Source organism: Leptonychotes weddellii, chromosome 16 (genome assembly GCF_054177405.1).
Source record: "Leptonychotes weddellii isolate Sample4059 chromosome 16, ASM5417740v2, whole genome shotgun sequence".
Classification (NCBI taxonomy): Eukaryota; Metazoa; Chordata; class Mammalia; order Carnivora; family Phocidae; genus Leptonychotes; species Leptonychotes weddellii.
This window is the reverse complement of record NC_138384.1, coordinates 9013748-9028944: the sequence shown is the minus strand read 5'-3', so window position 1 is coordinate 9028944 and position 15197 is coordinate 9013748. Positions and strand designations below refer to the sequence as shown.

The window sequence follows — 15197 nt, the reverse complement described above, 5'->3', positions numbered from 1 at the left end:
AGTCAATGGAATAAAAGGCACAGCATAAGGAATACAGTCAGTGATATTGTAATACCATTGTAATGGAACAGATGATAGCTACACTTGTGGTGGACATAGTAATGTATAAACTTGTCAAATCACAGAGTTGTACACCTGAAACTAATGTAACATTGTGTATCAACAGTATTCAAATAAAAAAAAAGTTTTTAAGTCTGAAAAAAAAAAAAAAAAAAAAGAAATAAGCCTTCCCACTGCATCTCCAGCATGCAACTCTGCTTCTGATTTTTCTGCTCATGTCACAGTAAGATCTGGCTCATTGTACCACAGGTTGTGGGTTGCTCAATAACCCACTGATTCTAACGGATGCACACATATCCTAGGACTCCGCCACCACAGAGATCATCCCTTCCAACCATGAGCACATGAAACTCAGTGGCTGGGTCCTTTGAGGGGCCACACAGAGCCAGTAAATGGGTTTCATTCATCGTAAAACAATGTCCTGAAGGTTTCTTGATGCACTGAGCAGAAGTCAGGCTGTTTAATGTCTACACAAGGGTGCAGAACCGAAGCTGCCATCTGATTCCTTCCCCGCTGCCCTGGGATGGGAGGGGCCGTAGCTGTGGCCTTCTGCCACTTTCTAACAGGCAATGACATATAAGCCAAGGGTTAAACTAGGCTCTACCCAGATATGAGAAAGGGGAACGCAGGCTCACTCTCTTGAGAGGGATCTTAGCTAGGCAGGGGGCTTGTCTTTCCTGTTCCTTGCCATGAGTCAGCCAAGCACAGTGCCTGATTTAGAGTAGGCAGTCAGTATTTGCTAAATGAAGAACCAGTTAATCTCAAGGGTCTGAAACTTGAGAGCCCCTGAATCACCTGGAGGGGAGTATCTCCACAGTCTCAGCAAATAGGTATAGGGTAAGGCCAATACAGCACTTTAAAAGCCACGCTTTGTGATTCTGATGGAGGCAGCTTTCAGTCCACCCTTTGAGAGAACCTAATACAACCAATGAGCATTTTGAGGTCAGAGGCCACCTTGTGTTCTTCTGGTACTGAGCACCTGCTGGGTACCACACACTCTTCCCAGTCCTAGTCCTAGGAATAGAGAAGAACCCAGTCTCCTGTGGGCAAGTCCCTGTCCAGGGTGTCATGTGAGTACTGAGGTGTGGAGCTGCCTGCCCGTGAGCCCACAGACCAGTGGGAGGGATGGAGAGGGGGTAATGAAGTATATGCTCCCATAATGCTGAAGGTCTCAACTGGAGGCGATTTGGCCCTCCAGGGGACACTTGGCAATATCTAGAAACATTTTTACTTATCAAACTGGGGAGTGCTACTGGCATTGAGTGAGTATAGGCCAGAGATGCAGCTGAATACCCTGCAATGTACAGGACAGCCCGCTCACAACCGAGAATTCTCCGGCGCAGAATGTAAATAGTTCCTCGGTTGAGAAACTCTTCAAGAGGGAAGGGAGTTAAGTGTCATAACCAAGGAACCAGTGAGGTGCATACCCAAGTACAGAGGAAGTAACGCATTACTGGTCCCTACATGCAGGGCCCCAGGCCCCAGAACCTTCCTTCCTGTCTCACACCTCATCCCAGGCTTGCACACCTGGCAACCTGGCGTTAAGCGCTGGAGTTACACAGGGCTCACGTGGAAGCCCGGCGCCTCCACATTCCCCCGTTTCACCTTGGGCAAAGCCACTTTCCCCACACTAAACCTCAGTTTCATCTCAGCTGTCCTCCGTGAGCAACAGGGACTCCAGAAGAAAAGGGAGAATATTTTTATGTTCCCCTGATTGACAGTCTGACCAACTCCCACTTAAACCTCACAGGCTTGATGCAACGAAATGAGATCATGCCTATAGGGTGCTTTGCTCGGTGATAGCACCTGCCAAGTGTTCGTCCTATGTCAGCTGCTGTGATGATAATGAACAATGCCCCCCACCACCCCGCCACCCCATGGAGGTACCGCTTCTGCCTTGTCCTTTACATTTACCTGGTTTTTAGATCCAGCTCTTTACTTGTGACTCTTGCCTCCTCCTAACACAATGTATGGACAGGTGTGACTCTCATATCACCACGGTGCTAGGTCCAGAGCCTCTAGCCCCCTCCATCCTTTCTCTTTAAGTGAGGGGATGCTCAAAAACCCCCCTCAGTCAAAGTAGTGGAGAACCAGGTTTCCACGTGAGCACTTTGTTTGCAGACACCTCGAATACAAACACAACCCCTCTCTTACTTCTGTTCCTTACTCTGGGCCATTTACCATTGCCGGACAACTTGTCCCAGGCATATCGGCTCTGGTGGCCACCTCGGATTTGGCACCCTTGGCACCCTAGCCCTTGTCTCAACTACCGCTATGTCTGAATGATGTAATCAATACTTCTCAATTCCCTTAGGTACTAAAAATGCCCCCAAACACCCGCAAGCAAGCCCTTTCTCTCCAAGCCTAAAGAAAGTCACCTCTGCCTTCTAACCTGTAATTCCTAAAGGTCAGCAGGTCTGGCTGTCATTCTTTTGAAAACATGGCTACCCCTCTGAGAACTTTCAAGATTTTGAAGGGTCTCTGGCCTCCTTAGAGTTCTAACCCTTCTCCATAAACTGTCGTGTCTGGCAGCTCCAGCTGAAAGCCCACAGTTATCATGGAATGGTGTAGTTATCAATCTGTGACTAAATAAAACCAGATCATCTGCAAGCAAGGTAGTTATATTCTTAGTAAGGAACCAGAGTCCTCTGAGCAGAAATATAGAGACTCTCCCTAGTTAGAGGATTTTGCTATAAGAGTCAAAGCAAAGGACCAAACAGTTGGAATTATATTTTGCAAGTTCTGCCACCATCATGTGGAATTTCCTGACGGGGAGGGGGCTCAGGTTATTTTTTACCCATGTCCAGCGGACTTGAGGAGTTTAAGCAATTCATGAGGATTTTCAAAGCGTAACTCATCATCACCCTCCATGTTCTTGTGGCCATCAATGACTCATTCTCTGAGTTGAGCAATATTTCCTTGGATTAGTTATATGTCCTTCTATTGGCTGAGTGACAACCTTCTACTCGAACTTCAAGTCTCAAACTAAGAGTTACTTCCTTGGTTTTCATCCTTGTCCCATCCCCAACGGCATCCTCTTTTGTGCCCCATCACAGTTCAAATGTCCCTCTTATGGATTGTACAACAGGTATTTTTCTGCAGGGAGCAGGAATTCTCTCCTGAACCTTTTCCTCCTCCTCCCCAGAAACCTCACTCTCACGTTGGAATAAGCATCCAACACTCTCATGTTGGAATAAGCATCCACTGAGTGTCCACTTCAATTCTATCCAACCATCCAAATCCAACAGTGGGAAACATGGTTAAATAAGATAAAACAAACAGTGGAGAGAATTCACTGGATTGTTTTTCATCTTTTGCTTTAGTTCAAAATACAACAGGGTAAGAATATATAGTTTGGCTTGATTATGGATTGCAGATTTCTGCAGAATAACCTGCCTTTTGGCTCAATGTTTAATTCGTCTGAACCCCTCATGACCACGATATATTTTTGGTCAAAAGAGTCAGTGTCATCCAAGTACCCATGAAGGAAAAAGGACCAGTTACTCCATCCAGATTCTACTGTTTTGTTTTCTTCCTTGCCTTCCTTCTTCCTCACACTCAGAATGTTCTTTATCTCTTTTCAGCCAGTGTTCCTATTAACAGCCCCTTGAAAAATCCTCTTGGAGCATCTCCATTGTCCAGTGGCCAAGCAGATGCTTCTGAAAGCTACTTAATGTTTCCCCTTTTAAAGAAAATAACAGCCATCCTTGAGGACCAGAACTAGGGTGGGGCCAGACAGGTGACAAGGGTTAAAAGGTAAGAGGGGCTTCCTCTCATGTGCTGACCCAGCACCTGCATGACCCTGACAGTGAGTGCCTCCTTCAGTTCTGCACCCTTGTCACCTCCTTTTCTCCATCCTAGTCCACACCCTGCATTGTTGGAAAGACCCCATGTGCAACTGGTCCAAAAGAGCAGCTGACTGACTCTTTTTTCTGTCTTCCCAAGTGGGTCAATCCACAGTCCCTGACATTTTACTTCTGTGGTCACTCTTCCATCTAGGTCAAGATCTGGGGGCTCACTCACTTTAGACTCCTGGAGCTACTTGACAAAACACAGAAATTACAGATTCCAAGTCTACTTGCAATGACTGTGTTACTTTTCAACACCCACTTTGTATTTTAAGCCTTCCCAAAGATGGCTGTTGTTAATGTGAGTAATCTTCCATAGATGACATTGGTAGATGTGCTTCTTAATTATAGTATTACTCATTTCTTCCTTTTCAGACCTTTTAATTTATCACCTAATAGGCACAGTGATGCATGGAATAACCCATCTTAATTTTTTTTTCCTATTTTAGGTGGCTAGGCTTATTATTATTCATGGCACAAGCCAAATGCTTTGATTATTAAGTGGTGTCATTTGTACCCTAATGACTTTGTGCCTTTCACACCATTCAAACGGAAATTGAAGACCATGAAACATTAAATGAGATCCCAACAAAGATTGAGCATTGTTAACTCTCATTACTTAAGTGTGACAAAACGGACTACTCAGTTAGAAGGCAACTGGAGGTGGAAAGACAGTCTAGATTTGTATGGTCAGTGTGGCCACTGTATCCTTGGAAACTTTTTGGAATACAGCACCAAAGGCCCCAACCAAGCTTGCCAGCATCTTGCCCCACATTCACATTTGCTCTTTGTCCTCATCCCCCCTGGTCTCTTCTCAGTCCTTCCTTTCACATTCGGCCCCTTCTGCTTGGAATGGTCCCTCTCCTTTTTTGTCTTAGTTACTTCCTATTCATCCTTTAAATCCCAGCTCAGTTATCACTTCTTCAGGGAAGCCCTCCCTGATCTTCCCAACCAGATCAAATCCCCTATCCACATCCTTGTAACACCATCTTAGAATTATCAAGGGGCGATCTTATATTTATTCCAGTCATTCTTTGATTGTCTATGTCTCCCACAAGACCATAAACTTCATGATGGCAGGGGATCTTGTAGGTGTTTACTCACCACTGTATTCCCAGGCTTCCAGAAACCCCACCTCTCCTCTTCTAGTCCCACTGCAGACAGAAGTAAGAATGACTGTAACTACTGGTCCTTTGCAAACATGGTATGAACCAGTTCATTTTTCCTGTAGATCATGCGTGAATGCCATCTCGAATGCCAGTGGACTTTGTTGGAGCGTGAACCAAGGGTACGGGATCAACTCTGATGGGTTGCGATCCATGGGGCTAAATAAACAAATCAAGAACACATTTTTTATTTTATTTTATTTTTTTTTTTTTAAAGATTTTTTATTTATTTATTTGAGACAGAGAGAATGAGAGAGAGAGAGCACATGAGAGGGGGGAGGGTCAGAGGCAGAAGCAGACTTCCTGCCGAGCAGGGAGCCCGATACGGGACTCGATCCCGGGACTCCAGGATCATGACCTGAGCCGAAGGCAGTCGCTTAACCAACTGAGCCACCCAGGCGCCTAAGAACACATTTTTTAATCGTGAGATTCTTTTATTATGATTAGCCTATTTAATAAACAAAACTCTGAGGGCTTCAGGACAGAGAGAGCTCCTGAACAGGGCTGTGGCACTGTTTGAATGAGTGACTGACTGCATGAATGAATGGATAGAATAGCTGTTATCATTTAACATATTAAGAAGGTGAGGAGCAGAGATGAAGCAACTTGCTGGAATGACCCTGATGAGTCAAAGCAGAGCCTAGGACTCAGTGATGATCTCACTGCCTCCTGCCACCATCCACTTGGGATGGTACCAAGATGGCCTCCCAGGGACAGGAAGTAAAAAAAGCTCAGGTAGCCTCTGTGCTCAGGATCTTGGCATCTTGCGATGTTTTAATGATGTGACTCAAACTTCCTCCCACTGTCTGGATGGGACACCAGCTCTGGCTGGGATAGCCTGAGTATGCCCTGGAAAATCCAGCTGCCAACACCAGATCTGGCCAGCTGCATAGCTGGCAGTGGTATGTCAGACTGGATGTGAGGGGCCATGGCCCTGATGACAAACAGACTCCACTAGGCCACCCAGACAGCACTGAGCAGGCCACCAAGAGGCAGCTGCCTGGGCCAGGAGCTCTAGGATGTGGGCCAGATGAAACAGAAACCTCTCGTGTGGCTCAGCCGCATGGCATCTCACTTTCTCCACATACCCACTTGCTTATTCATTCATTCATTCATTCATTCATCCTGGAGGCCATCATATGCTAAATACTCCTATGCACTGGGGTCCCTGAGGCTGGTGCCACTGTCCCACCATCTGGAGCTGCCCTCTCCAATATGGTAGATGTGAGCCACGTGCAGCCACTGGGCACTTGAAGAGTGGCTCATCTGAATTGAAACATGTAAGTACCAAGTATACCCTGGATTCCAAACACGTAGTACAAAAGGGAAAAAAAAAGGAATATAAAATATCTCATTAAGACTTTATTGTGTTGAGTATATATTAAAGTGATAAGATTTTGGATAGATCTGATTAAAGAAAATATATTATGAAAATTAATTTCACCAGTTTCTTTCTATATTTGTTAATGGGAGTAACTAGAGAAATTTTAGGACATCTGTAGCTCACTTCCTATTTCTACTGCACGGTGCCGGTCCAGAGAGTTGTACTGTAGAGAAGAGCAGCTAAGTTCTAAGCTGTGGGGTAAGTGTGACATTACTAGCTGGCCCAAGGTGCCAAGGGAGCCCAAAGGAGACTTGACCCCAAGTGTGAGGGGCAGGGGTGGGAGGTGCAGAGCAGCTTCCTAGAAGGGTTCGCATCTAAACCAGCCACAGGACAAATGTGAGTTAGCTCCAGGACCAGCGCACTTCACACTCCGGGAAGGAACCTGATCTATACAGAGGCATAAAGCTGAGAAGCCCAGTGAGCTTCAGATAAGTCTCCAGTGGCCGGAGCAGAGGAAGTGTAAAGAAAGTAGTGAAGCCAGAAAGAGTGACCAACATCAGCTCCTGAAGAACAAGTCCCGTGCTGTCCAGCAGAAGTCTAACGTGAGCCATGCTCAAAGTTTCAGTTTTGTTGTAGCCATATTCAGAAAAGTAAAACGTGGGCAAAATTCACTTTAGTAATATGTTTTACTTAACCTAGAATATTTAACATGTTATCCTCACAACGTGCAATGGATGTCAACAATTCTGAATGAGACGGTATATATTCTGTCTTATTAAGCCTTTGCAGTCGGCCAGGTGGTTTACACTCACAGCACACTGAAGTCTGTGCTGGCCCCTGTTCAAGGGCTCAGTGCCCCATGTGACTCATGGCTCCTGCACGAGGCAGTGCAGGTCTGCTAGGCTTTTCTCGAGTGCGATGGGAAAAGGTTTTGTTTGTATGTTTTTTAAAGATTTTATTTATTTATTTGACAAAGAGAGACACAGCAAGACAGGGAACACAAGCAGGGGGAGTGGGAGAGGGAGAAGCAGGCTTCCCGCTGAGCAGGGAGCCCGATGCGGGGCTCGATCCCAGGACCCTGGGATCATGACCTGAGCCTAAGGCAGATGCTTAACGACTGAGCCACGCAGGTGCCCGCGATGGAAAAAGGTTTTAAGCGCAAGTGTATCTTAGAAAAATGCTAGCCCCAAGAGAGAACAAGTATCTTTTTGGAGGTTCTCACCACCAGCTTTTGGGCACTCTCACCTACTGAGGTACCTCAGTTTATAAACTGGTAATTTGGGAGCAAGGTCTCTTTCTGCAGACTCCACCTTATGGGGTTATTTGAGGGCAGTTTTGGAGTACAGATGGCAGAGCCCTGTCCTGGCTTTTGTCTAGAGTCCTGAAAAGGGGAAACCGCTCTCTCAGCTCCCAAGTGGTTCTACCCACCTTTCAGATGGTGACCGGGGACAGAGTCCGATTTTCACCTTTAGATTCCTCTTCTGTGAACCCGCGGTGTGCAGATAAAAAGCCAATGTATGTGCCTCATACATTAAGCAATGCCTTCATACTGTACATGTAAAGAATTGCTAAAAAAAAATGGTAATTCTTTCCTTCTAAGCTGTCATCAAAAGGACTCTTTCACATCTCCAGGAGCAGCATAAGAAGATGTAAACTCAGACAGTATGGCTGGGGATCAGACTACTTCAGTCACCTCTTGGAAAGACTCCTAACCCTTTCACTGTCCCCCACATAAGGAACTTCAAGGGGTCAGTTCATTTCGCAGGGGTCCCTGGGTGGCCCAGTCGGTTAAGCGTCTGACTCTTGGTTTCGGCTCAGGTCATGATCTCAGGGTCCTGGGACTGAGCCCCATGTTGGGCTCCACACTCAGAGTCTGTTTGAGTTTCTCTCTCTCCCTCTGCCCCCCCACTTCTGTGCACACGCTCTCTCTCTCAAATAAATAAGATAAAGAAAGAAAGAAAGGAAGGAAGAAAGGAAGAAAAGAAAAGAAAGTTCCCCAAAATATGCAGATTAGAGCCAGCCATTCAGGGGGCTTTTTTCTAGTATCACAATACGCTTTAACTGGTAGGAAAACAGCTTTTCAGTTTCCCTAGGCTCTGTCTTATTGGAGAAGAGCACAAAAATTGTTCTGAATCTCCAAGGAGTTACCAGGTGCTGAATGACTTGCCAGGGTAATAAACAACTGAATTCTGGGAAGTCATTATGTGAGACATTACCTACCACCTTCCTCTGCCTTTGAGAATTAAATTAAACACAGTCTGGGTGGAATTGGGAAAAAGCATTGGTTTTGAAGTATGACAAACATGAGTTTGAGCCACGATTCTGTCACTGATAGCCACATAATCTTTGGACAAATTGCTTATATCTTTGAGCATCAAGGTACTTACCTGTAAAATGGGTATAATATAGATCTTGCAAGATAAGAATTACGTAGGAAAGATAAGAAGGTTGCTTATTTATTGCTGCATAACAAATTAGCCCCAAAACTTAGAGGCTTGAAACAACACTTATGATCACACTTTATGTGGGTGAGGAATCTGGGCATGGTTTAGCTGGGTCCTTTGGCTTAGGATCTCCCAAGGCTTCAGTCAAGGTGTCAGCTAGGGATACAGTCTCATTACTAGACTTAACTGGGGAAGGATCTGCTTCTGAGCTCTCCCATTGATTGCTGGAAAAATCTAGTTCCTCATGGGCTTTTGGACTGAGGGTGTTGCTTCCTTACTGGCTGTTGCTGGGAGGTCTCCCTCAGTTCCTTGCCATGGGGGCCTCTCCACAGGGCAGTGCACAACAAGGCAGTTTGTGTCATCAGAGGAAGAAAGCAAGAAGAGTCAGAGAGAGACTACCAGACAGAAATCTGTCTTTTATAACCTAATCTTGGAGGTGACATCCCATCACTTTTGCTATATTCTGCTGGTCAGAAGCAAGTTAGGAGGTCCAGCCCACATTCAAGGGAAGGGGATTATACATGGGTGTAAGTGTCTGGAGGAAAGGACGGTTGGGAGCCATTTTGGAAGCTGTCTGCCATGATATTTAAACATTCTCAGTAAAGAGTTGTTATAACCAGACATAACAGCATTTTGAAAAGCAATGTTCATCACAGAAATAAAAGAAATATACTGGCATATGTAGTAGGGTCAGGAAATTTAGCAATCATATGACACTATCAGTCTATAAAAGAGGCTGATGCTAACCAATGCTAGGTTTCCCAAAGACTACATTTAAAGATGCATTTAACTTATATTAAATACTGATTTGAATTTGATAACCAAATGGCAATGTTTGGAGTTAAAAGGCACTAATTTCCCCTACCTAATGTTTTATCATATATCCAAATCCCTTTCTACTTATTTTAGGATGTCCATATTTTTATGGGGATGTAAATAAAAATATGCATCTCAGTTTTCTCGGTTAGCAATATTATAAAGGCTTTTAATCCTGCTGTACATTCTTTATAATTAGCAGCTTAATCGCAACATAATATTTCTATTCCATACATAAATGTAAGACCCATGGTTTTCTTAACCATTCCCTTATTCTGTGATATATAACTTGCTTCAGTGTTTTGCCATTAAAAGCAATGCTGTGATTGAGTATCTTTGGTATGGTAAGTTTTTTCCCCCACAATTTGAATTATGTCTTTAGGATAAGTCCCAGAAAAGCAATTAGAGTATGCACATTTTAATGTCTCTGTCAAGTTTTTATCCAAATGAGAAGACAGCTTTGGTTTTTTAAGCAAACACTACTCCATCAGCCCCAGATTGAGTTCCTCCAAGACAGACATCCTACCTTACTTAAATTAAACAAAACAAAACAACAAAACAAAACAAAACAAAAAAACCATGGCGCCTAGCCTGTAAGGACATTTAATGAATATTTTGTGGACCGAATGAGTGAACAAAAATATTTTAAAATCTGAGACTTTAGAAAAAATATTTAGGCTACATCTCTTATAACATTTTTTTAAATTAAGAGATGTTGTATTTCCATTTAGATTTCACTAAGAGATGTGGAGGACCTATTCATGCCAAGTGTCTGGTAGTGTTACCCTTTCCTTATCTCATTTTCTCCTCATAGCGCCCCCTACAGTTCATTCTCCGCACAGCCACAGAATGAAATGCTCAAGCATAAATCAGACGAGGGCACATGCTTGCTTTTTTTAGAGGGGCTTGATCTGACAAGCCCCCATCATTTAAAGGAAAACTAGGTCTTCTTCTCTGGGGAGAATACTAGTTCTGGAGAAATCTCTACGTAGGTGGAAACAAAATTTCCACCCCAAAACCAGGAGTCACCGAAGGGAATTTTCCTGAATATAGTTTAGCCTAGGCAACGGGTCATTTTAATTAAACTATGAATCAGAGTTATGTACCATTTTGGTAAGCAGGGCACAACTGACTCTGAAAAAAAATAATTTTACTGGTCAAAATTTACTCTGGCTGATGCGCCCTGTGTCTTTTAGAACTTCACAGTACTCTCCTCCCCACCTCACCCCATCCCCGACTTTTGTTTTTTAAGAAAATTTCGTCTTCTTATTTCAGGAACTATCACTTTCATTTCTTAGACCCAGAAGGCCAAGTTGCTTGCACAAGCTCGGAGTGCGTGAGTGACACAACCAGAATTTATTTGCACCCAGTGTCCCAAACCATCGCTGGCTTAGCGGCTAACCTTGAACCACAGCGCCCCCAGGTGGGCGGCGAATGGTTTGGCTTCTCCACCTGGGCGACTCCTCACCCAACCAGCGCTTCCCTTTTTCTCCTCTCAGGTGAAGGAGGCCATGCAGCGGATCCACGACCGGGGGAACATCGGCAAATTAATTCTGGATGTAGAGAAGACCCCGACTCCACTGGTGAGTCAAAAGCAGAGGGTCCGTTCAGTTCAACACAGGAGGGTCTATCAGGTGCGGGCACAGGTCGGGTAGGGGGAAATACAAGCAGTTCTGGCTCGCGCAGCAGACCCGCGTAATCAAATGATGGTGCAAATGAGCGATTAGTCACAAAAGTGGGATGCAGGCTAAAAGGGAAAGGACAGTTTGTTGCTTTTAAGCAGGATGGCTGGCATCATCTTCCCGCCTGTCTCCATAACACATGAGGTCCCGCTGGGCCCTCAGGCTTTAGGAAGGCCTGTTTGACCACAGGGGATTCTTATCAGAGCAGGAGCTGAAAAGCCCAATTCTGAGTGTTAACAGCTCAGGGCCTGGCTTGCCGTATGCTATGGCCCTTGTTCCTGAATCTCAGGAGGGCTCTTATGAGACTTTGGCTAGAGCCAAAGTCCGCGTCTTCATAGAAATGACATTCCAATGGGGGGATGTAGACAACGAAGTAGACAAACACACGTGTGTTAGCATTATTGTTCTGGCTCTTAGGAAGTGACAGCACCAAGATCTGAACCCTGGCCAGTCTGTGCAGTGGATGCTCTGAGTGCCCCCATGTCCCCAGCACCTGACCCCTCTGTCTGAGAGCCCCCAGGCACAGGGGCATTTTTGGCCAGTATGTACATAACTGCCAGAGATGCCAGAGTAGCCATTCCTTGTCTTCTTACCTCCTCATGTGGGACAACTGTGAGGTGTGTCCCTCATGGGCTCCCAGTGGTCCCTGGCATGACTGAGCCCCAGTTGCCCACAGTAGGAGCCTACTTATTAACACACACTGTACTGACTTCCTTGCCTTTTCTGCCTCATGTCCTCCCTCCCTACTTGTGCTTCCTGGCATCATCTCCCAAATTCCAAATATTTGCACTCAAATCCTTATCTCAGAGTCTGCTTCTTAGGACACCCAACATAAGACGGCCAGCACCACAATGCTTTCCTGGGAAGAAAGCAATCCTAACTCTTAGCCCTCAAAGAAGTCCTTCCCAAGGGGCTTCCTCAGATGCTTGAAGAAGGTAAGAGACAGACTGCAGACCCTCTAAAACGTCCTCTGTTGCACTGCAGATGGCCAACGATAGCACAGAGACCAGCGAGGCGGGAGAAGAGGAGGAGGACCACGAGGGAGATAGCGAGAACAAGGAGCGGATGCCCTTTATCCAGTAACCCAGGACCCAGGCAGGAGAATGTGAAGGATGGTTTGGAACAAGAGGAGCCGGTTGAGAAAGCTCTTCTGTACCCCAGTGAACAAATGCTGTAGTCCACTGTGTGTTGTGTTTGTCTGCAGTCAGCTGAGCTAAAAGCTGTTGATCACTGTTGTTTTTGAAATTAAGTGCCAAGCCCATTCCATGCAGTATTATGTCCCTCCCTCATCTGTGTATCACATTCTCCCCCCTCTCCTACTTCAAAACCATCCATCTTTGGGTCCTTCTTGACAGTTCTAGAACAGCCTTGCAAATTAATACAAGCCCAGAGCCCAAAGCCTATGAGACCAGACAAGGGCAAAGACAAGTTTGGGTTGAAAGATGTTATCATAAAAGCACTGTCCAGATCCTAGAATTCTTCGGGCCAATGACACTTTTTGCTGCCAGCCACCCATGATTCTGACAAGAGCTCTTGCCAGTGTGGCTGGCAGAAGGAGGGTAGGCCAGGAGGTGCTTTTATGAGCCCATACATTTAGGATTTCTCCAAATAGTACTTTCCCTCTCCCCATTTAAGAGGCACATTCCTTACATCCATTTAGTTGTTTATTAGTCAAAAGGTTGAACCACTCTCCGCTCAGCCTCTGATGCTTGATCCCTTCACTGGTTCTTAACCATCAATACAGGATTTTTCAGGATAGAAGATGGGTCAACAGCATGAGTTTGAGGATCAGCCACAGAGATTTCTCCTCTGAAACCAGGTCTCATGAGCAAAATCCCCCCACCCTGGCCGCCCACCATATATATTTTCGTTTAATTTTAAGAAAACTCACCACATGTGGGACTATTTCAGAAGTCATTACTGAGATTTGCCTATGTTTGCACGCTTGCCATGGGCATTACCGATTTTGCTCTTTTCATTTCCAGGTAGTGAGCAGCTACCTTTACCAAGGATCCCCCAAGGAAGACCTCCCTGGTAGACCGTATTAGGGAAAAAAAATCAATGAGTATCTCTTTTCTTGCCAAAGCATGTTCTGACATGTAACAAACTCTAGCGATACAAATGGTTGATGTTCAGTATCTGATGCCAAATGTGCAGTTCCTCTCCTCTAAAATACAAAATTATGGTGCAGACTCTTTGCAAGCCCCTGCTTTTTGGAAATCAGGGACCAAACTACTTGATTATACACCACTGTCTAATTTTCCAGCTCCTAAACTCTTAAGAAACCCCACACCCCGCCCACCATACTTGCTATGTCTTGAGGTGAACAGTTCCCCTGAAGGACGAGAGAGAGGCTCAGTGTCTCCACAAGGGGGCTCCTTATTCCCTCCTCCCACTCCTTTTGGCTCAAATGGTGATTCCTTCACTCAAAAACAGAGCTGGAGACACAAGGAGCTCACATGATTAGCACCCCAAGTCACTTTGCCTTCTGGAACACCTTGGAGGGCTCCCTGATTGCCCCATCTCTCCACCAGTGAGCCTTAGGGTAGACCCAACTCTTTCCCCAAACGATGGGAAGGAGTGCATTCCAGCAATTACCTTTTTATTTCCAAAGTCCTTTTATAAGAACAATCACCTCATTAATCATGTTCTTTTTTCCTGCACTAAGCTTGTGATGGTGACTTATTTATGCCAAATATTTATCTGAAGGGAGTTTCTCCTCATTGTGAATGTACATGTAAAATATGGGGACAAGAAAGGGTGCTTCCATCTGATGAGCAAAGAGATGAGAGTATCTCAGAAGAAGATACTCACATCATCTTCTCTTCATACCCCAGGACTCACCAATATTTCATTTCTGGGCCATTTAGAAAGATAATGTGGAGGTTTGTCACAGCCCCCCGCCCAACACTTTCACTAAATGCTGTATTCTTGGTCATATTTCTCCCATAACCAAGCTGACAATGAGGTTTTAAGAAGAACCACTACCCAAGTGACATTCCTGGTGAGCTAGACAGAAATGGCATTTTCTAGGGCTGGGGTAACAAAGAGCCATTGGCCAAATCAGGGCTGTCCTCTGCGAGGGGAGTGGGAGCTCTATGTGCAGAATCCAAATGGCCTTTGTTCTTGTCCAGAGGAGAGGCGTTAAAAAAATCATGCTTCCCCAAATCTGTTTTTCAACTAGCAAAATTAATACAGTCATCATATATAATGGCAGTTGGTTAAAGAAAACCCTTTTGTCACTCCAGAATACAGGGTGAGAAGAGAAAACTAGAGTTTGACTATCATTATGCCATGAAGAACAGAAGAAAAGAAAATGCCAAAATTAGCCGTTTAATGCACTCTCGTTTTAAGCACCTTCTTCCTGTCACGTGACTGGTTTTCTGAAAAAAGTATAAGGAAAGTCTCAGTTTGCCTTAAAGGAACTGTGAAGGCTTCTCTGTCATTTAAACTTGATTGGAGTGAACTGAAACATTGTCTAACGTATTTGTGGCTTTAGAGCTTTTGTTACATTGTGCCTACAAAGCAAATTATGTTTACATAAAATATATAAATAAAGTATTCAGCATAGCATAACCTTGCCTGGCATATTGGTGACTCCACATAAATAGTTGTTGGAAAAGCAGCCCCACTATTAAAATGCAGGAAGTGGGTGACTCAAAAAGGAAAAAAAAAATGTGATAGAAGAATTTTCAAATGAGAAACTAAAGACTGTAGAGAAAATAGGAGTCAAGACGAGACAAGCCTTTAAAAAAAAACATTCAAGTTCCCTCAAGCAAGAAAGTATAACCACTAAATAAAGTAACTATTGAAGACATCATATATAAAATCTTAAAAAAAAAAAAAGACATCATATA

General features: G+C 44.6%; 1 protein-coding gene across 1 annotated transcript in view; it reads left to right on the top strand.

The window, feature by feature from the left end:
- VAT1L (vesicle amine transport 1 like) overlaps positions 1–14916 on the top strand; it is a 141785-nt gene extending 126869 nt beyond the window's left edge. The window contains exons 8-9 of the mRNA XM_081806342.1: positions 11158–11241; positions 12325–14916. Of these exons, the coding sequence (XP_081662468.1) occupies positions 11158–11241; positions 12325–12423 (183 nt within the window). The 3' untranslated portion in view covers positions 12424–14916. The remainder of the gene's footprint in view (positions 1–11157; positions 11242–12324) is intronic.
- Positions 14917–15197: the final 281 nt, after the last annotated feature.